This window comes from Mizuhopecten yessoensis, unplaced genomic scaffold (assembly GCF_002113885.1).
Source record: "Mizuhopecten yessoensis strain PY_sf001 unplaced genomic scaffold, ASM211388v2 scaffold10829, whole genome shotgun sequence".
Taxonomy (NCBI): Eukaryota; Metazoa; Mollusca; class Bivalvia; order Pectinida; family Pectinidae; genus Mizuhopecten; species Mizuhopecten yessoensis.
This window is the reverse complement of record NW_018408742.1, coordinates 1,731,834-1,758,734: the sequence shown is the minus strand read 5'-3', so window position 1 is coordinate 1,758,734 and position 26,901 is coordinate 1,731,834. Positions and strand designations below refer to the sequence as shown.

Genomic DNA, 26,901 nt, shown 5'->3' with positions numbered 1-26,901 from the left:
CTTCTTAATAAGCAAAAGGCCAAGGGTGATGATATTTGGCCATTAACATGCTGGGATGAAGGACTACCAAGTGAATGACCTTCGCCCATATTCAAGGTCACAGTGGTCAATATATGTTTAAATCTTAAAATGATTTGTTTTGTATAACCAAAAGGTCCAGGGTAATGATATTTTTCCAGAAGCATGCTGGGTTGGAAGACTATAAACTCTGTTCAACCTAATATTATAATGTCCTTGTTCGACATTCAAGGTCACAGGTGTCATATGTTTAAATCTTTTAATAGGTTCTTATGAATGAAACACTGATATTTTGCCTGTAACTGTATTTTAGTCCACTTTTAAGATTACAAGTGTGAGATTAATACCAGGTGAGCGATGCAGGCCCATTGGGCCTCTTGTTGTATTTTCAAAAATGTGTCACAGTAAGATTGATTTCACAGCTATGATTTTATTACAGGTGTGAAAAGTGGTGATATTATAGCAGGAATGATTGTTTTACAGGTTGACCTGGGGAAACATATGACAATTAGTTCAGCTGTAGCACATGTCCACTGGGATCGCGACGGAACCATCCACAACATGGGACATGTATACGAAGGTCATCCCTCCTACTGTATCTTCAGAGTACCTGCTGGCTCAGGTAAGTTACGGTAAACTTGACCTCTATGTAGGACATTCCTCGTACTGTATCTTCAGAGTACCTGCTGGCTCAGGTAAGTTACAGTAAACTTGACCTCTATGTAGGACATTCCTCGTACTGTATCTTTAGAGTACCTGCTGGCTCAGGTAAGTTGCAGTAAACTTGACCTCTATGTAGGGCATTCCTCGTACTGTATCTTTAGAGTACCTGCTGGCTCAGGTAAGTTGTACAGTAAACTTGACCTCTATGAATGTTATCCCTCCAACTGTATCTTTTAGAGTACCTGCTGGCTCAGGTACAATGTAAGTTACAGTAAACTTGACCTCTATGAAGGTCATCCCTCAAGCTGTATCTTTAGAGTACCTGCTGGCTCAGGTAAGTTACAGTAAACTTGATGTGCAGTATAACTTTAGCCTTTGTAATAAAGGCAACTTTATCAACATATCAGGAAATATTTATACATAAAAATTACATGCAAAGGGCAAGATTAACACTAGACCTGATTGACTTTTATCACTGAAGGGCTAAGGTCTAAATGGGCAAAGGTCTCTCTGTATACAGTAAATGATGGGAATATTGAGTGAATCTTTGTTGTACATATTGATTCGCAAATCATAAAGTTTTGACTACTGATGATGGTCTAAATTTCAGATTTTAAAGATGGGAAAGTTGTGTCTACTGTGAAGTCTCGATGGAAGTTTAACCCAGGCTACTATCACAGTTTCTCTGTTACTGAGAACTACTACGTGTTTGTGGAACAGCCTCTGGTCATCAACATCCTGAAAATCCTGACCTGTCGGATACGTGGAATCAGTATACCAGATTGTCTTGATTATTGGCCAGATGAAAAGGTAGTTTCAATTTTGGATATGGTAAATCTGTCTAAATCAAACACCAAGTAATAATACTAAAATGTTCACCCTTATTAGATAGATTTTTAATTACTCAAATTTTATCACATCATATTTTTATATACAATTGAACGCTGTAAATTTGTGAAGATTCTCTAAAACTTGTGTTGTGTGGTTGATTTTGTCACATGCATTAGGTTCTGCTGAACTGTAAATCGGACTCGTTTCAGTAGATCCTGCATAACAACCTACTGACCCTATCTATCATGGTGGTTTATGTACTGTTTTGATTCAGTATTTTCGAAACAGATGGTAATGACTTGAAGAATAATAGACAGATCGATGGTTTATCCTAACTTATGACCAATTAATATAATCTATCTGTTTATCAGTGTTTTTGAAACTGGACACAATATAGAAAATTTCATGGCATTGACAGATCGCCAGAAAAAATGTTCTGTGATTGGTTATAACTAAGCTGAGCTACAGGTTACCCACAACTATTAACTTTTATTTCATTCAATTTTACTGTGAATGTTTTCTAATTTAAATACAAATTGAATTACTTGTTAAGAGCTTTACATTTTTTATTTTGGTTAATTAAATACATGCCTTGTTGTAGGTAATCTTCCATGTGATCGACAAGGCTACAGGAGAGAAAGTTCACGAGTCTTTTGAATACCAATCAGATGCCTTTTTCACCTTTCACCATGTAAATGCATTTGAAGATGGAGGTATGGCAATTTTTTATCACTTCTGTTTCCGCCATATAAGTACAAATTCCTTAAATATGGTTTTCTCTCACAGTTAGCTAATACAAAATGTAGGTCTTTATATTTTTTTCTCTCCAAAAATCTTTTACTTTAAAACTCACTTTTGTCATGCATTTGTATGCGGTCATTATTGTAATTTAGCAGAAGCAAGATCATTATAATCATATCAAAATTTTCTAGCTAGGAAAACATTTTCTTTGACCTCACTTCAAATTCAAGTAAAATTCTTTGTATTGCATCTTAAGCTTAAAACAAAATTAATAAAAAATGAAACAAAAGTATGTTATTTACTTTGTTAGGGCTCAATGAAATAGAGTCTGTTTCTGATTGGATGTCCCTTCTATGTTGCCAGACTCATTAGTTCTCGACCTATGTACATATAACGATGCCCAAGTAATCAAGAAGGTGTATATGAAGGATTTCAGTGAGGAAAACGTAGAGGAAACATTGAAGAATTTACCAAAGGCGATGCTGTCACGCTTTGTCCTACCACTGACGGTCAATCAACAAGTAGGTATACTATGTAGTGATACTGTTACTGTAGTAGTGATACTGTGGTAGATCACATGATAAGGTAGTGATACTGTGGTAGATCACATGATAAGGTAGTTATACTGTGGTAGATCACATGATAAGGTAGTTATACTGTGGTAGGTCACATGATAGGGTAGTTATACTGTGGTAGGTCACATGATAAGGTAGTGTTACTGTGGTAGATCACATGATCAAGTAGTGATACTGTGGTAGATCACATGATAAGGTAGTGATACTGTGGTAGATCACATGATCAAGTAGTGATACTGTGGTAGGTCACATGATAAGGTAGTGTTACTGTGGTAGATCACATGATAATGTAGTGATACTGTGGTAGATCACATGATCAGGTAGTGATACTGTGGTAGATCACATGATAAGGTAGTGATACTGTGGTAGATCACATGATCAGGTAGTGTGATATGGTAGGTCACATGATCAAGTGGTCTTACTGTGGTAGATCACATGATCAGGTAGTGATACTGTGGTAGATCACATGATCAGTTAATGATACTGTGGTAGATTACATGATAAGGTAGTGATACTGTGGTAGATCACATGATCAAGTAGTGATACTGTGGTAGATCACATGATCAGGAAGTGATACTTTGGTAGGTCACATGATAAGGTAGTGTAACTGTGGTAGATCACATAATCAAGTAGTGATACTGTGGTAGGTCACATGATCAAGTGGTCTTACTATGGTAGATCACATGATAAGGTAGTGTAACTGTGGCAGATCACATGATCAAGTAGTGATACTGTGGTAGGTCACATGATCAAGTGGTCTTACTGTGGTCGATTACATGATCAGGTAGTGATACTGTGGTCTATCACATGACTAGGTAGTGATAGTGTGGTCTATCGCATGACCAGGTAGTGTAACTGTGGTAGGTCACGTGATCAGGAAGTATTACTGTGGTAAATCACATGATAAGGTAGTGTTACTGTGGTAGATCACATGATAAGGTAGTGTAACTGTGGTAGATCACATGATCAAGTAGTGATACTGTGGTAGGTCACATGATCAAGTGGTCTTACTGTGGTCGATTACATGATTAGGTAGTGATACTGTGGTCTATCACATGACTAGGTAGTGATAGTGTGGTCTATCACATGACCAGGTAGTGTAACTGTGGTAGGTCACTTGATCAGGAAGTATTACTGTGGTAGGTCACATGATCAAGTGGTCTTACTATGGTCGATTACAGGATCAGGTAGTGATACTGTGGTCGATCACATGACCAGGTAGTGATACTGTGGTCGATCACATGACCAGGAAGTGTTACTGTGGTAGGTCACATGATCAGGAAGTGTTACTGTGGTAGGTGACGCATGATCAGGAAGTGATACTGTGGTTGATCACATGACCAGGTAGTGATACTGTGGTAGATCACATGACCAGGTATTGATATTGTGGTAGATCACATGACCAGGTAATGATATTGTGGTAAATCACATGATCAGGAAGTGATACTGTGGTTGATCACATGACCAGGTAGTGATACTGTGGTCGATCAAATGACCAAGTAGTGATACTGTGTGCATGTGGTAGATCACATGATCAGGTGGTTTTACTTTTATAGATAATACAATTAAGTAACATATATTTAAGATCACATGATAAATTAACATATGTTTGAATATCACATGATCAAGTATTATTACATTTGTAGATCACATGATTAGGCGGTTTTAGTGTGGTAGATCACATGATCAGGTAGTGTTACTTTTACTTTTGTAGATCACATGATTAAGTAATTTTACTTTTTTATAGATCACATGATCAAGTAGTGCTTTGTGGATCCCATGATCAGGTAGTATTATTGTTGTAGATAACAAAAGAATTGCAATTTGGTTTGGACAAATTGTTATTACTTAATTTTAAAGTATTGGTGTGAGTAAAGGATAGTTTATTAGTATATATATCATTGATTCAATTTTAGACCCCCTGTGACAAGAACTTGATTGAGATGCCAGGCTCTAAAGCAACAGCCATCAGGACGACAGATACCACAGTACAATGCACACCTGATGTCATATACACTAAAGGTGAATATCATCACTATTCCTGATACTAAAGATCAGAGTTACTTCCCATGTCTGGTATTGAGGATCATATTTCTTTCTTCTGTCTTGTATTGAAAATTGCATTTACCTTGAGCTCCCTGTCTATTATAAAAGATCAGAGTTACTTTCCATGTCTTGTATACAAGATAACAGCTATTTCCTCTATCTTTATTAAAGATCATAGTTTCATTCCTTATTTGGTATTGAAGATCACAGTTACTCCCACTGTCTGGTATTGAAGATCACAGTTACTCCCCCTGTCGCATATTGAAGATCACAGTTACTCCTCCTGTTTGGTATTAAAGATCACAGTTACATCCCTGTCTGGTATGAAAGACCACAGTTACTCCCCCTGTCTGTTATTGAAGATCACAGTTACTTCCCCTGTCGCATATTGAAGATCACAGTTACTCCTCCTGTTTGGTATTAAAGATCACAGTTACTCCCCTGTGATGTAATGAAGATCACAGTTACTCCCTTGTGTGGTATTGAAGATTACAGTTAATCCCCCTGTGTGGTATAAATTATCACAGTTACTCCCCCTGTCTGGTATGAAAAACCACAGTTACTTCCCCTGTCTGGTATTAAAGACCACAGTTACATCCCTGTGTGGAATTGAAGATCACAGTTACTCCATTGTGTGGTATTGAAGATTACAGTTACTCCCCCTGTGTGGTATTGATTTTCACAGTTACTCCCCCTGTCTGGTATTAAAGACCACAGTTACATCCCTGTGTGGTATTGAAGATCACAGCTACTCCATTGTGTGGTATTGAAGATCACAGTTACTCCCCCTGTCTGGTATTGAAGATCACAGTTACTCCCCCTGTTTGGTATTGAAGATCACAGTTAGTCCCCTGTCTGGTATTGAAGATCACAGTTACTACCCCTGTTTGGTTTTGAAAAGCACAGTTACTACCCTGTGTGGTATTGAAGATCACAGTTACTCCCCCTGTCTGGTATTGAAGATCACAGTTACTCCCCTGTGTGGTATTGAAGATCACAGTTACTTCCCTTTTCTGATATAGGTGATTACTCCCATGTTGGTTAAACAATATTTCATTTACAAATATGCAGGACATAATATAATATTATACAGAATGTAATGTTAGGGATCTGGCAACAAGAGTTGGCTCGAGTATTAAGCTATCTCCCCTGTTAGAAGTATAAAATGAAAGGTCCTCATGAGTATGACTGACAGACAAAACTTTTGAGGTAATTTCTTTTTAGAAAACCATACAATAGTAACATGCTAAATTGATCAGACAGGATTCCAATTTTAATTCTTTTAATAATTCAAGGCAGATTTTACCTTGGACTTTGTATATTTAAAGAGCTTGATTAACCCTTTCACCACTGTAGACCATTATGGACTTCACTCAAGTTACATAGGGGTGAAAGGGTTAAGGGGTATTATTTTCTCATGGCCACTATGTTTTTTTCCCTCCTGTCACCTCCAAGCTCCATAATGGCTCCATAAGGTCTGTGATGCTGACATTTCAGTGAAAAATGAAGAGAGCATCAGTCACAAATGGAAACTATCTGGAAATACAGTGATGATGCTGAATTTACAATTTATCAAATTCAAATATTCAACTTTTCTTTTCAGGCTTTGAACTTCCAACTGTGAGCTATGACCTCTACAATGGCCGTCAGTATCGTTACTCGTACGGGTTCAGCATACAAAGTGAAAAAGTCATTGCAGTATGTACCATTAGTATTGTATCAATATGTACGAAAGGACTTAAAGAGTTAGAGTTATGTGTTTGGTCAGTAGGTATATGTTCCTGCTTGGGATGGAGTGCTATCAAATTTCCTTATATAAATGACAGGGGTCAGATACGATTTTAAAAACCACAAATAAGATTTTGAAAAAGGACCCTAAGGTTTTGAGCAATGCCACATGAGTATCAGAGAGGCTAGCAGTACTAGTATGAACCTTTTTGAAAAATATTTTGGTTGAGGTCTAAGGCCAACTTTAGCCAACTTGAAGTGCTTGCTAGGATCAAAGGTCAGCTTCAGATATTATTGGTAAAAAGCTTTGAGTACTTTATCATAAGTTGATTATGGTAATGGTGGTATATAAGCAGTAGGTACCTGGGATGGTAGAGGGTGGTGGTATATAAGCAGCAGGTACCTGGGATGGTAGAGGGAAGTGGTATATAATCAGTCGGGATCCTGGGATGGTAGACGGTGGTGGTATATAAGCAATAGGTACCTGGGATGGTAGAGGGTGGTGGTATATAAGCAATAGGTACCTGGGATGGTAGAGGGTTGTGGTATATAAGCAGTATGTACCTGGGATGGTAGAGGGTGGTGGTATATAAGCAGTAGGTGCCTGGGATGGTAGAGGGTGGTGGTATATAAGCAATAGGTACCTGGGATGGTAGAGGGTGATGGTATATAAGCAGTAGGTACCTTGGATGGTAGAGGGTGGTGGCATGTTAGCAGTAGGTACCTGGGATGGTAGAGGGTGGTGGTATATAAGCAGTAGGTACCTGGTATGGATTGAGTAACCTCTTTTATATGACCGTGACCTATTTATAGGCCTCTGGAATCCTTGGGTAATAACTGGGAAAAACTTGAAAGAGTTCAGTTACTTGCAGCTCGAGTAGTTACCGGCCTACCTGTATACGCATCAAGAGAATCGCTTTACATTGAGACGGGATGGGAACTCTTATCCGAACGTCGTAAACATATTAAGCTATCAACCCTTTTCAAAATAAAAAACGATATGACACCAAATTATCTGGTAGAAATCCTTCCTAGTCTCCGTTCTGAAACATCAACATATGCTACTCGTAACCAAGACGATTTCACTATCCCACGATGTAGGACTGAACTTTTTAGAAAATCATTCATACCATCATCTGTAACACAATGGAATTCCCTCAACTCCTGTATAAAGTCAACCCATTCTCTTGTTGCATTTAAAAACTGTTTCAAACATGATGTTGTTTCTATTCCAAAATTTTTAACAGTAGGAGATAGAAAATTTACAATTTTACACACCAGACTTAGGAACAAATGCAGCAGTCTTCAATATGACATTTATAGAGTTAACCTCAGTGATAACCCTTTATGCTTATGTGGGGAGGTAGAAAATGTACATCACTATTTCTATACATGTCCAAATTACTCAACTGTAAGAAATCACCTGGTAAGAAATCTTAGGAACTTAAATCTTCCAGAGATCCTCCTAACAGACATAAACACACTTCTCTGGGGTAATCATGATCTCACTTTTGAACAAAACAGTAAAACCTTTAACTATGTATGTAAGTACATTAAGGATACAAACCGCTTCTAGTAAGTAGTCTTAATTACAACAATTACATCATGTTCGAAGAATTGAATTTTCTTTATCTGTGTGAAAACCTCGGTTAATTCTCCCAAGAGTAGGTCGGGGAACAGAGAAACAGTCGTCAACAACCTATTTTAATAATTCAACTTAAATTCAATAAAAAATAAATATTTAAAAAAAAAAAAAAAAATGAAATGTACATGTTAAGACAGCTATGATGTACGTAAACTGTATTTAAGTTAGGAGAGGGCTTAATTAAGTTGTAAGAACTTGTGCCCAATCCTTTTGTCATTTTCAAGGCAATAAAAATATGTTTAAATTAACTGGGAATGGGTTAAGTTTCCTTCCTTTAAAACCTATATCTCCTTTCTTAAAGCATGAAGAGACAAACACACCTTGCTACCATGGCCAATATAGGGTCAATTGGCCAGGTCTGGTCCCCATGCCATTGATTGTATTCAAAGAGTGGAACACAGTTGTACCTATATGGATTGGCCAAGGGTCTGGCTCTGCCCCTGGGAACTTAAACCTTGGGTTATAATTTGGAAACAGTTTAGATGTCAACCCTCTAAAGATATACAGTTGAATGTGCCTGCTGGGCGTAGAAGAGTGAAACACAGTACTAGTCATGCTACAGTACCAGGAATAGGTGCAAGATCAGGCCTGAAGGGTCAAAATGTAGAAAAAATTGACCAGGCACAAACAAATCTCATCCAAATTTGCTATGAAGTATCCTTGGATCTTTGGACCTTGGAATCAATTGTTGTATGAAGAAAGAGTGCAGCTTCCCTGGGGTTAACTTAAAATGGGGTCATGAGGGCTTTAAGTCTACTCCTCCTCAACAGTTGATCATATTTCAACCAAAATTGCAATGAAACATCTTTATGACAAGAAGATCAAATGTTCTGAACCAAAGGAGTTTTTCCCTTTAGTTACTAAAATAGAGGAGCTCCAAATGGGTAAATATTTATAATATGATCCTGTACCTTTAATCAGAATGGTAGGTTTACCATGATTGCAAAACTAAATTCCGGACCGATCCAGGCCCTCTTGGCCACTTTCTTAGAAGTCAATAATTATATGTTTTAAAATGACATACCGGTATGTCTAGAAAATGTCTTATAATGCTTCATACTATTTATATGTGAAGAAAGAACGCTGACATTGTTTTTGAAACATCGGTCAAGATGATGACTGTATTGAATGGTTGTCCTTTTCTTTGGTAGCTGGTAAAGGTTGACCTCGTCAGTAAAACGTCTCTCCAGTGGGACTCTCCAGGATGTGTACCATCGGAGCCCATCTTTGTACCGGACCCAAATGGATCTGAGGAGGATGATGGTAGGTTTGACCTTCAGCTGTGTAAACAGTTAAAACGGTAAAAATAAAAGATAAGTAGACTGTAACCTGAAATGAGCAAAATTGGTAAAACTTTTCATAAAAGATTTTTTGATTTTTTTTTGGTAAATTTTTAATAAGCCAACTGTATAAGGTCATGTTCTGTGAGCATTTTTGATATCATATTATGATAGGTATGAATATATCATTTGTGCCATTTATAGAAGTAATGAAGTCCCTTATATTATTTTGTAGTGGAGATTATCACACTTGGCTCGGAGATGAACATAAAAAGTCCATTTAAAAAAAGACCTGTACACCATGTTTGATAATGTTTCAGTACATATGTAAATAACACCAGTGGAAAGCTATAAAGAAGTTTATTTTTAATTACAGGTGTTGTGTTATCAGCAGTGAACAGTGTGACTGAGGGTGAGGCTCCATTCCTGTTGGTCCTAGACGGGAAGACTTTTACGGAGCGGGCCAGAGTACAATTTCCTGGAGTCCAAATAAACAGAGATCTTCATGGATTTTTTAGAAAGACTGTAGAGAGTCAGTTATAGAGGATTACAAAGTGTGAAGATGACATTAACAGAAAACCATTCAATGTTCTGTTCAATGCATGTTTCATACCCTGCTTTTGGAAAGAGTCAGTTTCTGTCAGGCTGAAGTTTTTATATTGAATACCTGCCAAAAAATAGTCTGATTTCAACCAAATTTGGTCAGGCTAAGTTTGATCACCAAAAAGGTGGCATGCACATTTGTTCATACATCTAATTAATAAGGCTACCTTGTTCTGATTGGTTGTTTGGTTTCCATCCAATTACTGCCCTTAAAATTGTTAAATTTCAACAAAATCAGTATTGGATCCATATTCTTAATTGAACAATTGGTAAGTCCTACATAAGCCCTTTCACCCCTTTGTAACTTCATTAGATTCTCCCTAGCTTTGATCTGGATAAGTCCATTGCGGTATAAAGTGGTGAAAAGGTTTGGTATGTCTTCACCAAATCTCAACAATGGACCACAGCAACAACATTTGTCAAACAAGAGAGGGTTATACATTTTACTGATTTGTATTATATTCATACAGTTTTGTATTGTTGTTTCATTGTTGTACATCTGAGAAAATATTATGTTGTTATTTGTTATTTAATGAATAGTTAACAGTATTTTACTTCACAATGAGTATTTATATTTTACTCCACTGTGCCATTGTCTGGGTCAGAAACTAGTCATTTTCAGTCCAAAGTGTTTGTGCCATTTATGAAAAGACCAGTTTTGTTAAGGATCCCCATACCACTGCCTCAAGCTAGCTGTGAATCGGAATTTCTTTCTGGCATGATTATAGTTTTGATAAATAACTTCTGAAAATAAAACCACACATGCATGACAAAATCATAAGAATGAAATACAAAAAAAAAAAAATCTGTTCAGAATGTTAAACTTGTTATGAAGAGGATTCCAACACTTGACCTCAGATCAGTATACTGTTGTTGTAACTGACTGAGCTACCTGGACGACTATGGAACTGAGGCCCAAACTACTCCTATAACATAAGAGGCCGTAGGTCGTTTTTTTCTTTCTATCGGAAAAGATTTTTCCGACTGCGACAGCACCTGTCAAAAGTATCTTGCCCTGTTAACCTCCAACGCTATTGGAGTAAGGCCCAAAATGTACTACAGTTATAGCAGAAGTGAAGTTAAGGGGAGATAACTGTATGTACAAGAAACTTCAGCGAGATACGAAGTCTCAGTTGGTTTACCTACTTTGAGGCAAGTTTGGCAAATGATTCCATCCCGTTTACATGTAAAAGTAATAGTGTTATTATTTGTGTATTGTGACAGTTTATGTAGATTATTTAACCCTTTAAATGTTTTTACCAAAGTAGCAGTTGATATGTTTTAATATGTGTATTTGTTTGATTTGTATTAGTATTGGGTAATATCAGCTTTATCTCACCAAAGCAGCAGTTATAAATGTTTAAATATTTGTGTTAGTCTGTCTTGTATTAAATGTAGGATGTTGATTTGCCATTTACATATTTCCGCTTTATGTAAGTCAGTCGTTTCTGTAGTTTTGTTTTCCTACCTGTTGTTTCCAGTTACATTTACCAACAATACATTTACCAACAATACATTTACCAACTGCCAATTCATTTTCTCTTTTATTGATGTTACCTCAGTTCCTTTTAAGTCAAAATTTGTGTTTTCTTAGGAATGAATTATTAACTGTGTATTTACTTCCTCATAATGGCATCTAGTTAACTAATTCACTCCTGAAATTTCATAATGAACTATTCCAACCTTTGAATTGGAAGAGTTCAAATATGTCATCAGGGGTGAACAAGTTAATGTTGATTTTACTTCTGATTAGCCCCTGTTCCTGTTGTCCTTATGTGTCATCATTTACATTCAGAGACTGTGTTCAAGTGTATTGATGACGTTGTCCTTCTTTAGATTTTATTTTTCATTTAGATCATGTTCTTATAATTAATTTATCTCTGATAGGCTAATGTTCTGCATTAAGGCCAGTCTCAAAGTGTATGCGTATGTGCTTTACATAGCAGTGCCATATATTTTAAACAAGATCAAATTTCTCATTTGGAAACAAAATCTGTGCCATAACAGCGAACTCATCACAGTAACAATATTTATATAAACTGTAGTACAATGTATTAACCTAGTCAGATAATGTATGTATACTGAAATATTTACATTTCCTTTGTACATGTATACTGTCTCTCAATGAACCAACAAATAAAAATATTGTTATAAAAAACAGATCTAGACTTGGATAAGAAATATAATGATATGATAACATAAACATATATATATATATATACTGAAGTGACCACCCTGAAAATTTGACAAATTTCTCTGTCTGCACTGTCGTTATTACTTCTTTACCCATATATATAGTTAAGTAATATGCATCCAACCAATATTTGTTTGTTCGGATCCAGTGCTAATATTGGATCATACTGTTGTTATAACTTATGAGACCTATATATATACCGAAGTGTATGTGTACAGTGTCAAGTGCTGAACTGACTGTATGTACCATATTTATATGGCAAAAAGCCCACGTCTGGTAATAAGCCCACCCATATTTATTTACAGATCAACAGAAACGCCAACAAATGCTAGAAATGTATTTGATAATTAGGAAGACCATCTCCCTACTATGAGTAAGAATGTATAAGTTTAATGCAGGATAAACACAGTGTATTAACATGTTTGTGTATTCCTACCAAATTGTGCTTATTTTAAACCTACATATTAGCAAAGTAATCACATATATATCAAGGCCATTGTTCACCTTTTGTTTTTGATTACTTCAGAGAAGTTCAGATATATCCTTCTACACAAAACCTGTCCTGATTTCGGACTAAGTTTTAAGTTAACTTTTCAAATTTATTTAAAATAAAAGTAAATGTATCATGTGGCATGGTAAATAAAAGTAGTACCGTTAGTACTAGAGGTGTAGGAATATGTCCCCACGGTTTTGACCAATCGTAGCACCTTTAGGTTTTATTACACGTGTGTTATACCAATATTTTGACATGGCAGTAAATGACATAATAAAATTTGTCGGTTCTTTGCAAATTTTGCAATATATTTTATTTCACAAGTACATTTTTTTTGTAAATGGTGGTGTTTTTTATAGTGTATTTTGTTGAAACAGTACATGCTGACTTGCCAAATAAATTGTTATTTTAAAACAAGAATATCTTTTGCATGCTGATCAAAATCTGTGTAAACTAGGACACTTGTACTTCTTTGGTTCTGATTGATTGACCTTTCCTGTACTATTTCTCTTTCTATTGAGTAATTTTTGTGTAATTAGAAACGGGCACACTTTACAAAAGGCAGTGCAATATTTTTATTTTCACCCTAGTCATTCATAATCCTGGTACAGTACACTAATGAATCTGTTGCTTGGTTTCAAGCTTATCACCTACTCCAGATTGTTTACTTAGCTATTTTTTGTTCAAAATCATAAGTTGTTTACATTCAGTGCCTAATATTAGAGATATAATTTGTTTTAATGATTAGTTGAACCAGTGTGGTTCAGTGTGGTTCAACTAATCATTAAAACAAAGTTTATCTCTAATATTCACAGGTATTTTCAGATTTTTCTGTTTTGCTAATTTGTTAAACATCATGTGTGCTGTACACTTTCCCTTCTGAGGGTCCTTAAATGGTGAATAAAGCTTTACATCGTATTGTTATATACATTGTGTTGTATTCTATATCTAGTAAAAGTTAGGGGTTGAAATGTTATGGGGTGAAAGAGGTGAAAAAAGAATGATCAAATCATAATGAACTACACTATAGTAAGTTTGTCTGAAACTTTGGATTTCAAAGTGCTCTTGATGTACAGTGGTAAAAGATAGATAACAAAGGCCTAGTTGGTGTGCGCGACCCGCCTACAACCCAAACATTTGCGGATGTATTTTTTGGGGCCGCGGTGGCTAAGTGGTTAAGGCGTCTGACATTCTGCTACCATTAGCCCTCCACCACTTGGTTGCGGGTTCGAGACCTACGTGTGGCAGGCGCCAGGTACTTGCCGTAGATCGGTGGTTTTTCTCCAGGAACTCTGGCTTCCCTCCACCACCAAAACCTGACACGTCATTAAATGACGATAGCTGTTAATAGGACGTAAAACACAACCAAACCAAACAGTTGTATTAAGTTGAGGTCACAGCCGCTGTACACCCCCTCCCCTTGTTCTCACCTCCACACTCTGCTTTGTATGGAACTTAACTTTAAAGACATTATAATATATCATTATCCCCAATCGGTTCTTGGGGGGACTATAGGTTTGCATTGTCCATCCTCCTGTCCCAGACGTTTGTATGGGACATATCATCTATACTATTTCACCTGGAGTAACCAGATTTGGTTTACAAGGACATCTTGGGATGGTGGAGTGCAGAGTGTAAGAATAAGGTCACTATGACTTCACTGTGACCTATGCTTTGACATTTACTTTTGAAAATGTTTGCCCGGGGCAAATCTTCTAGACTATTTCACCTGGAGGAACCAGATTTGGTGTACAAGGACATCTTGGGATGGCAGAGTGCAAGAAGTAGGTCACTATGACCTCACTGTGACCTACATGTATGCTTTCTGACATAAGTGTACTGTTTGTTAAATATAGAAATCATTACCGGTGGAGGACTATGTATTGCCTTGCAATACTTTGCCTTGTCAAAAGATATTCTCTACATTAGACAATGAAACGAAAAAGTTTCAATTTTGTTCATGTGTTTTGGGAACGTTTTTGGTTACTTCAAAAGATAATAAGTCTTTTTAGAAAAATAAACTGGGACTCATTATCCCTGATGATGGCAAAATAATCTTTATTGTCCACATGCATGCACACATTAAAAGATGTTTTCTCCTGGGACTCCCAAATAGGGTTTCGCCCCTCATAGGGGTGTGTGTTTTTTCTTAAACCTTCAATTTTAAAACTGAAAATCTATATTTTTTTATTAAAGAAAAAATGCCTTGCTCTGCTTTGAATTGAAGATTACATTCAGACACAATCATGGTGTTATTCTTGGGCAATTCTACATAACTACCGTTATAAAAGTTGTAATAGCGAGTTAAAAAAAGGCTGGATATGCTATTTTGATCAGATACGTAAACATACGTACCAAATTTAACGACCATATAGTTCATATCTAAAAATATATCTTAATTTGAACTTTGTGGAAAGTGTTATTATCAAGTCAAAAGAAAAAGATTAAAAACCCCGAACAACTTGCACGAGTCAAATGACGCGGTGAAACACAAAAACGGTCCAAAACGGTTCTTAAAATCGTACTAATACCATATTCGTTTCAATTTAAGCAAATTTCCATCGGACACATTTGGAATGCTACTTAATGATAAATTAAAACTATCGGAATGACCTACATTTTGAATAAAGCGAGAATCAAACTTTCAATATTTCCCGGAAACCCTCCTAGATCTCACTACAAGACGGGCATGCACCAAGCGAAGTGGGAGAAAACTCATGAAAATTTGGCAATGTTGGTTGAGCTCTTATTGATTTCAATGATTTCATATTAATTGAAAAATACCAAGCCTTTATTGCGCAGGATCCATGATCGATATTTGACAGTTTCGGGGTATTTTTGGAAAGGGAATTTTACATGCTTTCAGGTGATCCCAACTGCGCAAGAATCGGTTCATAAATGTGTCGGCTACAAAACTTCAGAGATTTTTGCAAATGGTGTTTGTTCATTAATTGCTTCATTCAGTGATTTTTAGAGCTGTCAAGAGTTATTGTAGCATCATCGATATATTTTGACACCAGAATAGGACAATGTTATCAATACTAATTCCCTTTAATTTTGTTTCATATCTGTTTCTTACTGCTAGCACGGACTTAGATAGTCTAATCTAATTCCGTGCTGATAGTATTTCTGCACAGAGTATTAACATTCCACAACCCCTTTCGATTTAAAACATGACCAAACAGTACCCCCATGAATAATAGCTGAATAAGCTCCCTAATGAAATACTTTTTTCCCCATTTCTTTAGACCCTCTCCAAAAATAAGATATTTTGATTCATTATCTAAAAACTTAGTGTCCAGTTGTAGACAGTCTATAATCAGTAACTCGCCCGGAATTCCGTTTTTATTCAGTTCCCTGAAATACAACAAAAAAAGAATTCACAATTTTATTTTCTTATTGTTTTCATTGTAACAAAGTTTACATCCCTACCTAGTCACTTTCCTCATTGGTTGTTGCATTTTGCGACAGTACATATGTACATGGAATCCCCTGTATGTCCTGGAATCTAACTTAAAATATGACCTCGTTGCACTATACACTGACACCGGTGCTGTATGTGTGGGAGGGGAGGTAACTCTTATTTAAAATTATGAACTTAGTTGCACAACACACTGACATTTGGCTAAAATGTCTGTTGCCATGAACCACGAATGTTTTTTTTTTTTATTGATTTGTGAATATATCATTCATAAACAAGCGTATAAAAATCACTATGTCCTGAAATAGTTATAATATTTTCATAATGATGCAGTTTTCCAGAATATACATGTAAATGAAATATTATTCATACAGTTTACTGTAAAGTAGTGTGGTCAAATTATGCTGTGTACCAGTTTCAGTATTACACATGATGTTACCTTATATACCAATTATTTGAATGCAATGTTATCTACAAACAACTCACAGTTTATACTGGACTTTTGCTTATTCATTAAACAGTCTCTAGAACCGAGGAGAGTGGGCTTGCTGACAGTATAAGATATGGACTTTGCAGCTAAAATGTTTAAATCAAATTTTCTATTTGAAGCTATGTTAATTTGTTCATGTTAATGTACATTAGAAATATAAGCTATCACCTTGCGACTTTTCTACATGTACATGTCTATGTATGTTTTTCACTGTGTTTTACTATTTTGCCGTCAAACTACTTTGTAGTTACAAATGTGCAAATATTTTATTTTTTAATTGAATTGAAGTATTATGAATGTGCAAATATTGAAATTACAATAAAGCACGGTAGCATGAAATCAGCGATAATTGCCCGGACATTTTTCATCATCCATTCTTGTTCAGAGATACACTAGCGTGCTAGCTTATTTGGACATGCTTTCGCTCACTCGGGTAATTCATATATTGATGTAGACGTTACATTAGAAGGCAGAAGCATTGGAAATGTAATTATAACTGTTCGTCAGGAAACACTACGTTCTCGTACATGACCTGTCTGGCTGTCTAAATATAGAGAGCTGAGCGGGTTTCAAGTGGTTGTGCAATCATTGTATATATATAGTCCAACTGTTGCGAGGATCCAAACACAACTATTATAGGTTTGTTACCAGTACTGTCAATACAGGATTTTTACTTAAAAACTCTGTGGAATATCATTTCCGAGGAAATAACTAACTAACATCATGAAGACCAAGCAACGACGCAACAACCAAGAGCAGTAAGTTGTTTTATCATTATTTTTTTTTATTTTTTTATTATACAGCTTACAAATACAACAACACAATTAAACTGCAGATTTGAAAGAGAGCTGTTTTTGTAAACTAAAAATAATTTGATAATTTACGCAAAAATCGTCTGTGTGAATAATAATATGCAATCAAACACTTTTGAAAGTGATGTAATTGTTCGGTGCAAATTTCGATGACAAAAAAATTGCTGAGGGAAACAAATTGATAAAACGTGACGTTTAACAGGTTCTGTATCGCTATTTGTGTCTATTTACATGTTCATTAGGGGTATCAGATGAGCCAGATCTATAGGGGTATCAGATGAGCCAGATCTATAGGGGTATCAGATGAGCCAGATCTATAGGGGTATCAGATGAGCCAGATCTATAGGGGTATCAGATGAGCCAGATCTATAGGGGTATCAGATGAGCCAGATCTATAGGGGTATCAGATGAGCCAGATCTATAGGGGTATCAGATGAGCCAGATCTATAGGGGTATCAGATGAGCCAGATCTATAGGGGTATCAGATGAGCCAGATCTATAGGGGTATCAGATGAGCCAGATCTATAGGGGTATCAGATGAGCCAGATCTATAGGGGTATCAGATGAGCCAGATCTATAGGGGTATCAGATGAGCCAGATCTATAGGGGTATCAGATGAGCCAGATCTATAGGGGTATCAGATGAGCCAGATCTATAGGGGTATCAGATGAGCCAGATCTATAGGGGTATCAGATGAGCCAGATCTATAGGGGTATCAGATGAGCCAGATCTATAGGGGTATCAGATGAGCCAGATCTATAGGGGTATCAGATGAGCCAGATCTATAGGGGTATCAGATGAGCCAGATCTATAGGGGTATCAGATGAGCCAGATCTACTGAAACATGATCCTGGTTAATGCTAGGACTTCCTACCCCGAACAAACATCTACTGAAATAGGTAGTCGGCTAGCCAACTCAACATTTGTTCAAGGAGCAATGTCAACACCGTATTTTATAGTTATATATCTTATATATTATATATGTTGATAAGATATCTTATATGTTCATAAGATATCTTCTATAAACTTGTTGTGGCATGTGATGTAATATGTAAGATATGTCATAAAAGTTATGACACTTTATTTTCTTTTGTTTATAAGACAGCTTTTATATGTTATATCTTAAAGAGACGTCTTGTATAATTTCTTTTAAAAACTATTATATATATCATATAAGATATCTTATGAGATATGAGATACAAAAATTCAAAAAATTCAAATTCAAAATAAAATTATTTGCACACTTGTAACTACAAAGTAGTTTGAAGGCAAAATAGTAAAACACAGTGAAATATATACATAGACATTTACATGTAGAAAAGTCGCAAGGTGATAGCTTCTATTTCTAATATACATTAACATGAACAAAATTAACATAGCTTCAAATAGAAAATTTGATTTATTAAACATTTTTAGGATAATCCTATGCAGGCCTTAGACAGAAAGCTTAATCCTATGCGGGCATTGGAGAGAAAGTTTCCCCCTACTTTATTCACGGTACATACTAATATACTAGGATATCCTAGGAATAATCCTATGCCGGCTTTGGAGGGAAAGTTGTTTCCCTGCTGTTTGCACGGTACATAATAATAATTATACGAGGGTAATCTTGGATAATCCTGTACAGGCATTGGAGAGAAAGTTTTCCTTACTTTATGCACGGTACATAATGATATACATATACTAGTCGGATAAGCTAGGGTAATCCTATGCAGGCATCGGAAAGAAAGTTTTTTCCCTGTTGTATGCAGGTACATAATAATATACTAGGTTATGCTAGGTTAGTTATGATCAAGTCTTGGTAAGAAAGCTGTGATTTTTTTTTACAAAATGGAAAAGCCTGTTTTACAAACACAAATTTTCATATTTTCTTCAATTTCAAATACACATTTCCCTCAAAATATCGACCACCTTCTCGATGTGACCTTCGGCATGAAGAATTTAAGAACTGATATTTCTATCAGTATAACAACAAAACAACTAACACATCATTTACACGTGTTTTACATTGGTCATAGAAAATGGTGGATACGGCGTACCTATATATCCACATCGATTGGTTTATAAATTATCACATTGTTATAAACATTGAATATGTCAATAATGTAAAAAGTCATTCATCCTCTTAGGGAGCATGATGCTTCAATAAATTTGGTGCCAACGGACAGGATTTTTTTTGTCTTGAGACAGTAGTTTGTAGTTTGAAGCTTTAACAGGACTACTATAATAACCCTAGTCTAACTGAACATTTCACAACACTGTGTAATGGTTTGATTTACTTGTGTTCCAGGAAGATCGCTGACGTTATAGAGGAGACTGAGTTTGGGACAGGTGACGCTGGATCCTCCACCACTGTTCCTCAGCAGTGTTCCGCACTCAGGAAAAATGGATACGTTGTGATTAAGGAACACCCGTGCAAAATAGTGGAAATGTGCACTTCTAAAACTGGGAAACATGGACATGCCAAGGTGAGTTAAGTGCGATAGATAGAAAATAGTGGAAATGTGCACTTCTAAAACTGGGAAACATTTACATGCCAAGGTGAGTTAAGTACGATAGGTAGAAAATAGTGGAAATGTGTACTTCTAAAACCGGGAAATATGGACATGCAAAGGCGAGTTAAGTACGATAGATAGAAAATAGTGGAAATGTGTACTTCTAAAACCGGGAAACATGGACACGCAAAGGTGGGTTAAGTACGATAGATAGAAAATAGTGGAAATGTGTACTTCTAAAACCGGGAAATATGGACACGTAAAGGTGAGTTAAGTTCGAAAGACTAAACATATCAAAAATTTGCACTTCTAAAAACATGTTTAATAAGTATTAAGAGAACTTCAAACTAAGCAAACAGAAGTTTCCCTTCGTGTTTATACAATATAAGTCAGTAACAAATTATAACTTTATTTACGTAAAAGTTTACGTGTAATAACGATAATAATGTTCGATAATTTTAGCTTGTCGCATATCATTAGGTAGTTGGGGTATGTACAATGTTCATGTTATCATTTTACAGCAAAGAGATGCATATACTATGATGGGTATGCATATCACTTTTGCATACGCAAAACATTTAATTGTAACTCACTTATCGCCCCTTACATACATTATGTATGTAATATATGTAATGATTTGCATTAGTTCTATTTGCCCCACTAGACTTGACTTACAAATCCTTTATTGCAGCATAGACTAGCGATATGTATAAAAACTAAAATGGTCTACCTCACAGGTACTTTTTCCTGTATTTTGTTACGTAATTTAGAATTGATGACACGTAAGACATATATTGTGACCAGTACATGTGCGTAATTCAGTCTAACTTTAATGGAGTCATGGTAAATCACTGTAGCCGTCAAACTATAGTGTATTCTGAAAATAGGCAAAGAGACTGATTACTGGTATGAGAAGATTGAATACCCCCATTGTACATTAATTATCATTAGATTGATTTGCGTTGTGCAAAGTACTGTAAAGTTCTAAGCGGAATCAAATTTTAAGTCATTTTTAAATGTTAACAAATTAGCAAATTGATGAATGGACTTACCCAAAATATATGCAATAAGTGATTATTTAAGTAACCCGGATAAGTGCTATCAAGATTTATTCAATAGTTAAAGCACAAAAAGCGCTGAAATCAGACTGCCGCTTAAATGTGTTCGTTAGCAGTAAACTTTGCTTAAATCAAGACTTTATGTCTGTATTTATGTTCTGTGTTAAACATTTCTCTGTACAGGTGCACATGACGGGGCTTGACATTTTCACTCAGAAGAAGTACGATGATATCTGCCCATCTACACACAACATGAGTGTCCCTATCGTGATCAGACTTGACCTTCAGGTGAGTAGTATACCCACAAATGAGCTGGGAGAGCATTTGAGAAGTATGTCCCAAAGGTGAGCTGGGTGTACAGGTGAGAAGTATGTCCCAAAGGTGAGCTGGGAGTACAGTTGAGAAGAATGTCCCAAAGGTGAGCTGGGAGTACAGGTGAGTAGTATACCCAAAAATTGAGGTGGGAGTACAGGTGAGTAGTATACTCCAAAGGTGAGCTGGGAGTACAGGTGAGAAGTATGTCCCAAAGGTGAGCTGGGAGTACAGGTGAGTAGTATACCCCAAAGGTGAGCTGGGAGTACAGGTGAGTAGTATACCCGAAAGGTGAGCTGGGACTACAGGTGAGTAGTATACCCCAAAGGTGAGCTGGGAGTACAGGTGAGAAGAATACCCCAAAGGTGAACTGGGAGTACAGGTGAGTAGTATGCCCCAAAGGTGAGCTGGGAGTAAAGGTGAGTAGTATACCCCAAATGTGAGCTGGGAGTACAGGTGAGAAGTATACGCCAAAGGTGAGCTGGCAGTACAGGTGAGAAGTATGTCCCAAAGGTGAGCTGGGTGTACAGGTGAGAAGTATACCCCCCAGGTGAACTGGGAGTACAGGTAAGAAGTATACCCCAAAGGTGAGCTGCGAGTACAGGTGAGTAGTATACTCCAAAGGTGAGGTGGGAGTTCAGGTGAAAAGTTTACCCACAAACACAGTTACTAGCCTCGTCTGACAATATACACCTATACTATAATTTTGATAGGTGTATTGACAGACGAGACTGTGCCCAAAAGTAAGACGTTAGGACAGGTGAGTAGTATACCCCAACGGTGAGCTGGGAGTACAGGTGAGAAGTATACGCCAAAGGTGAGCTGGCAGTACAGGTGAGAAGTATACCCGAAAGGTGAGCTGGGACTACAGGGGAGTAGTATACCCCAAAGGTGAGCTGGGAGTACAGGTGAGTAGTATACCCCAAAGGTAAGCTGGGAGTACAGGTGAGTAGTATACTCCAAAGGTGAGGTGGGAGTTCAGGTGAAAAGTTTACCCACAAACACAGGTACTAGCCTCGTCTGACAATATACACCTATACTATAATTTTGATAGGTGTATTGACAGACGAGACTGTGCCCAAAAGTAAGACGTTAGGACAGGTGAGTAGTATACCCATAAAGTGAGCTAGGAGTACAGTTGAAAAATACATGTATACCCCAAAAATGAGCTGGGAGGACAGGTGAGTAGTACCCCCAAAAGAGAGTTCGGAGACAGATGAGTAATATACCCCAAAAGATAGCTGGGAGGTGGGTTATATGTCCCAAAAGTGAGCTGGGAAGATAGGTGAATGGAAAGGTGGATTATATGTCCCAAAAGTGAGCTGAGAGGAAAGGTGAGTGGTATACTCCAAAAGTGAGTTGGTAGGACAGGTGAGTAGTATACCCCAAAAGTGAGTTGGTAGGACAGGTGAGTAGTATACCCCAAAAGTGAGTTGGTAGGACAGGTGATAAGTTTGTTCCTAAAATGAACTACAGGTCAGTTGTATGTCCCAATAGTGCGCAGACTGGACATTGTTTGGTATAGACGATATTCCATAGTAACAGTATTGTTTAGTAAAGACGATATTCCATAGTAACAGTATTGTTTAGTATAGACGATATTCCATAGTAACAGTATTGTTTGGTATAGACGATACTGTTACTATGGAATATCGTCTATACTAAACAATACTATTACTGTGGAATATCGTCTATACCATAGTAACAGTATTGTTTAGTAAAGACCATATTCCATAGTAACAGTTTTGTTTGGTATAGACGATATTCCATAGTAACAGTTTTGTTTGGTCTAGACGATATTCCATAGTAACAGTATAGTTTGGTATAGACGACATTCCATTGTAACAGTATTGTTTGGTATAGACGATATTCCACAGTAACAGTATAGTTTTGTATAGACGATATTCCACAATAACAGTATGGTTTGGTATAGACGATATTCCACAGTAACAGTATAGTTTGGTATAGACGATATTCCATAATAACAGTTTTGTTTAGTATAGACGATATTCCACAGTAACAGTATTGTTTGGTATAGACGATATTTCATAGTAACAGTATGGTTTGGTATAGACGATATTCCATAGTAACAGTATGGTTTGGTATAGACGATATTCCATAGTAACAGTACGTGTGATGTCTGTTTAGGTGGTTGATGTGAGCAGGGATGAGGATGGCTATATGTCCCTGATGAACGATAATGGTGAACTGGCCTATGTGAAATCATCACAAGGTGGTCTGGGAAAGGAAATCAGGAAGAGGTTTGAAAACGACGAGAATCTCTCTGTAAGTACTACAATTGGAAAAATATATGATAGGATGAGGCGAGACACATTAATGTTAATTCGATTTCAATCTCTGCTTTATTGTTCAATTTAAGTTAAATATTAATTTGAAGGCAAATAACAAAACGTAAAATATATATTTTTAATGATTATAGATTAACAGGATTAAAATAAGTACTATATAAACCAACACTGGATTAAAAGGATTTTTCTACTTTCTGTTGTTGTAGTAATCAAATATGAATCAGAATTAGTGATAATGATCATCTCCTGACCAACTGGCTATTTTCAGATAAACTGAGATTTAATGACTGGATAACCAATTATAGCCAGATTCTCGACAGGGACCTTATAGATTTGTACGTTTTGTGTATACCTTAACACTGAATTACTTTAGTATGATTCTATTATTATTATTTATTTATCTATTGTGATAAATGTGTGTCTATTTCCAGGTCACTGTTATCAAAGCGATGGGAGAGGAGGCGGTACAAAGCTTCAAGGTCATTTCACCTTAGTAAGGGACATACGTACCAGAGGAAACTGGAGTCCTATAAACCAAACAGTCTCTAGCTTCTGTCACACTTATCCGTGGAATTGAACCACATATCTGAAAGGGCACAACAGCCCACAAGCAGATAAACAGCACTAGGACTGATCCAAGACGACATCAGGTTTTGGATATTATACCAGTCGCTGTTATAACCCCATGCCATTGCATAGATATTGTATCCAATACCAGCACCCTGTTGCCGAACATAATACAATCATCTTTGCCTGAAATACGATTTAGTTTTGAGTAAACAAAATAACGGAATTTCAGTCGAATTCCCATCGTATATTTTTATCGTTCAAGATGGACACTTTTCTTGTATAACTCTTAACTATATAAGAGAAAAAACAATGTGACAAGATATATAACTCCTATTTCTCTCTGTCTAATAAACTTTCAGAAATATGTTTCTATGTTATTTGGTTTATTGAGTTCATCATTGTTTTAAATAGGTGACTATATGTTATACATACATGCACACAAGAACATACATGTATAATTGGTTAGTAGCACAAAATGTTGATACACAAAAGGATTAAAATCGCAACAAAAAAGTCATCGGATTAAGCTGATCTTAACTACAATACACCTGCTACATCTCTATTCAAATGTGTGTATTGGAATTTATACAATTTCCGAATGTATACCCAACGAAATACGTACACAATATAGCGACACTGGACAAAAATTGAAAACATGGCGGTCAGAGAGACAACAAAATGTGATGCCAGACCGACCAGAATTGTCCTCCACAAGCCACCACCTCAATCTACCCTCTACTTCAGAGTCAAGTCCTGTTTGGTAACACGAGAGTACAGACGCAACTAATTCTACTATTTTGAAGCATTTTATTCATGATTAAATGGGGAAATGCTTGCTAGAAACACAAAGTTTGGAAGTACAGATTTAAAACTTCAGTTTCTCGATTCAGAAAGCCAAACCAAGTAAATACTTACTGCATCATATGACCATTTCGTCAATTTGGGACACATCAGCTGTACCAAGGGTAAAATGTATGTTGAAATATAACAAAAAGGGAAAAGTGCATATTAAACTTTCTGAATACAATGTAAAATTATTCGTTTTTCTGTAAAATTTAAAATGACATTTAGCGCATTGATTATAATTTATTTATTATAATTTTAAAGCGGCGTCTTATATAATTGATAAAATCACTGAAAGACGCTTTGCAGTAAGTGTACAAATAACCGTTTTAGATTTACACACGTATATATATACTGTAAGACACATTATTATACGTCATATTCTTATTCACCAGTTCAAACGAATATAAATTATTTAAAATAAAACTCAACACACAGTGTTTAGAATACATCTAACTGCAGCTAGCGCTATCGGAAACACAGCTAATTGTAGCCCGAGTTTCCCCTGGCCATGACAGCAGACTTAGACATTTTGACAGATACATCTATCTGTCAAAATGTCTAAGTCTGGTGTCAGGGCCAGAGGAAACTCGGGCTAAGCTTATAACAGCCAAAATGGGCTGTAAATTAGGTAATTAATGATAAAGAATGGAACCATCTTATAACATGTAAGATATTGGATATCAATAGAGAGCAGCACTTTGGTCAAAAGTACATTTGAGGTCAAATATTATCATTCGGGTAACACCATGCATTGATTGACGGGGGATTGTGGATAGTGCTATAGGGCTATCAATCATGGATGACATAGAGATAGGGACGAGAGTGTGAACTCCCCAAAACAGACAGGTGTAACTGTCATTGTCATATGGTACACCTAGTAATGTTGTTTTGTAAGTAGAAAGCCAGCTTAGAAGTTAGATAAAATTGCTTTTCGTGCCTAATTACTCATGCGCAAGAGGTGTTTCCGGAATCATGAATAGGTAATGTTGTATAGATTGTTTAAATAATTTGGGGAAGATTTAAGAAGTAGTCCAGAATTGGGAGCCTAGATTGTAGAGGTGAGATTCAAGTTTCGGGATGCGAGACACTGGGGAGAGAGGCCAAGGAAGGCCTCGGCCGGAGGGGCCTGGGATGACTTGGTTATAGCACTTGTTGTGCTTTAGAACTATGTGTTTGATGTTGTAACTCTATATTATCTTTGTTCAGGGAGATTTGCTGTCGTGTTCTAGAACTGTGTTAAAAAGGACATTTGTTAGATTTAAGAGAGATCTTACAAAGTGGGCCTACTCGAGGTATGGACCCTGACTGTCGCGACCACAACGTGAAGATAATAAAAGCAATAAGTCCACATGTTTTGTTTAGCGTGTTATGTAACACTAACGCTTTAATGCGATTCCGTTATTTATTTTTAAAAATTGGACACATGCATACAATTAACGACGCTGCCCGAACACTGATAATTCTCTAGTCATGAAACATGGTACATCGTAGACGTTCCAAATCGGTAACAAAGAAACAAAACAAGAACAACTTGTAGACCAACACAAATTCGGCGGGGCGGGTTATATTGAATATTTACATTTACTATGCATCCTTCCATTGCAATACATTTAGAAGGCAAATGTTGTTATGAGACTTTCTCTATTGTGACGTCATCAACTTCATTGCCGTCAACACTTAACTTGCTGTTCAAAAAATGTTATTAGTTTGTCATCAATATCAATTATGTGTTATAGGACCATAATAACACTTGCTTAAACATTCACTGCTT

At 36.5% G+C, this 26,901-nt stretch overlaps 2 protein-coding genes across 5 annotated transcripts in view; both read left to right on the top strand.

The window, feature by feature from the left end:
- LOC110462741 (beta,beta-carotene 15,15'-dioxygenase-like) overlaps positions 1 to 12,387 on the top strand; it is a 27,899-nt gene extending 15,512 nt beyond the window's left edge. For all 4 annotated transcript variants that reach the window (XM_021516873.1, XM_021516875.1, XM_021516872.1 and 1 more), the window contains exons 5-12: positions 502 to 640; positions 1,292 to 1,491; positions 2,114 to 2,225; positions 2,617 to 2,774; positions 4,745 to 4,850; positions 6,478 to 6,572; positions 9,399 to 9,510; positions 9,904 to 12,387. In XM_021516873.1, coding sequence (XP_021372548.1) covers positions 502 to 640; positions 1,292 to 1,491; positions 2,114 to 2,225; positions 2,617 to 2,774; positions 4,745 to 4,850; positions 6,478 to 6,572; positions 9,399 to 9,510; positions 9,904 to 10,070 — 1,089 coding nt within the window. In that variant the 3' untranslated portion in view covers positions 10,071 to 12,387. The remainder of the gene's footprint in view (positions 1 to 501; positions 641 to 1,291; positions 1,492 to 2,113; positions 2,226 to 2,616; positions 2,775 to 4,744; positions 4,851 to 6,477; positions 6,573 to 9,398; positions 9,511 to 9,903) is intronic.
- A 4,963-nt stretch (positions 12,388 to 17,350) lies between these two features.
- LOC110462788 (eukaryotic translation initiation factor 5A-1-like) lies at positions 17,351 to 24,650 on the top strand. Its single transcript, XM_021516960.1, has 5 exons — positions 17,351 to 17,486; positions 19,831 to 20,008; positions 21,277 to 21,381; positions 23,554 to 23,691; positions 24,146 to 24,650. Exons 1-5 carry the CDS (start codon positions 17,452 to 17,454, stop codon positions 24,206 to 24,208), a joined length of 519 nt encoding a protein of 172 aa, XP_021372635.1. The 5' UTR covers positions 17,351 to 17,451; the 3' UTR covers positions 24,209 to 24,650.
- The last annotated feature ends 2,251 nt before the right edge of the window (positions 24,651 to 26,901 follow it).

Excerpts from the sequence above, each read along its gene's own strand:
- LOC110462788 (XM_021516960.1), top strand. The coding sequence starts at position 17,452 with ATGAAGACCAAGCAACGACGCAACAACCAAGAGCA. Across the intron at positions 17,487-19,830 it reads CGACGCAACAACCAAGAGCA|GAAGATCGCTGACGTTATAG; the intron begins GTAAGTTGTTTT and ends CTTGTGTTCCAG. Across the intron at positions 23,692-24,145 it reads AAAACGACGAGAATCTCTCT|GTCACTGTTATCAAAGCGAT; the intron begins GTAAGTACTACA and ends GTCTATTTCCAG.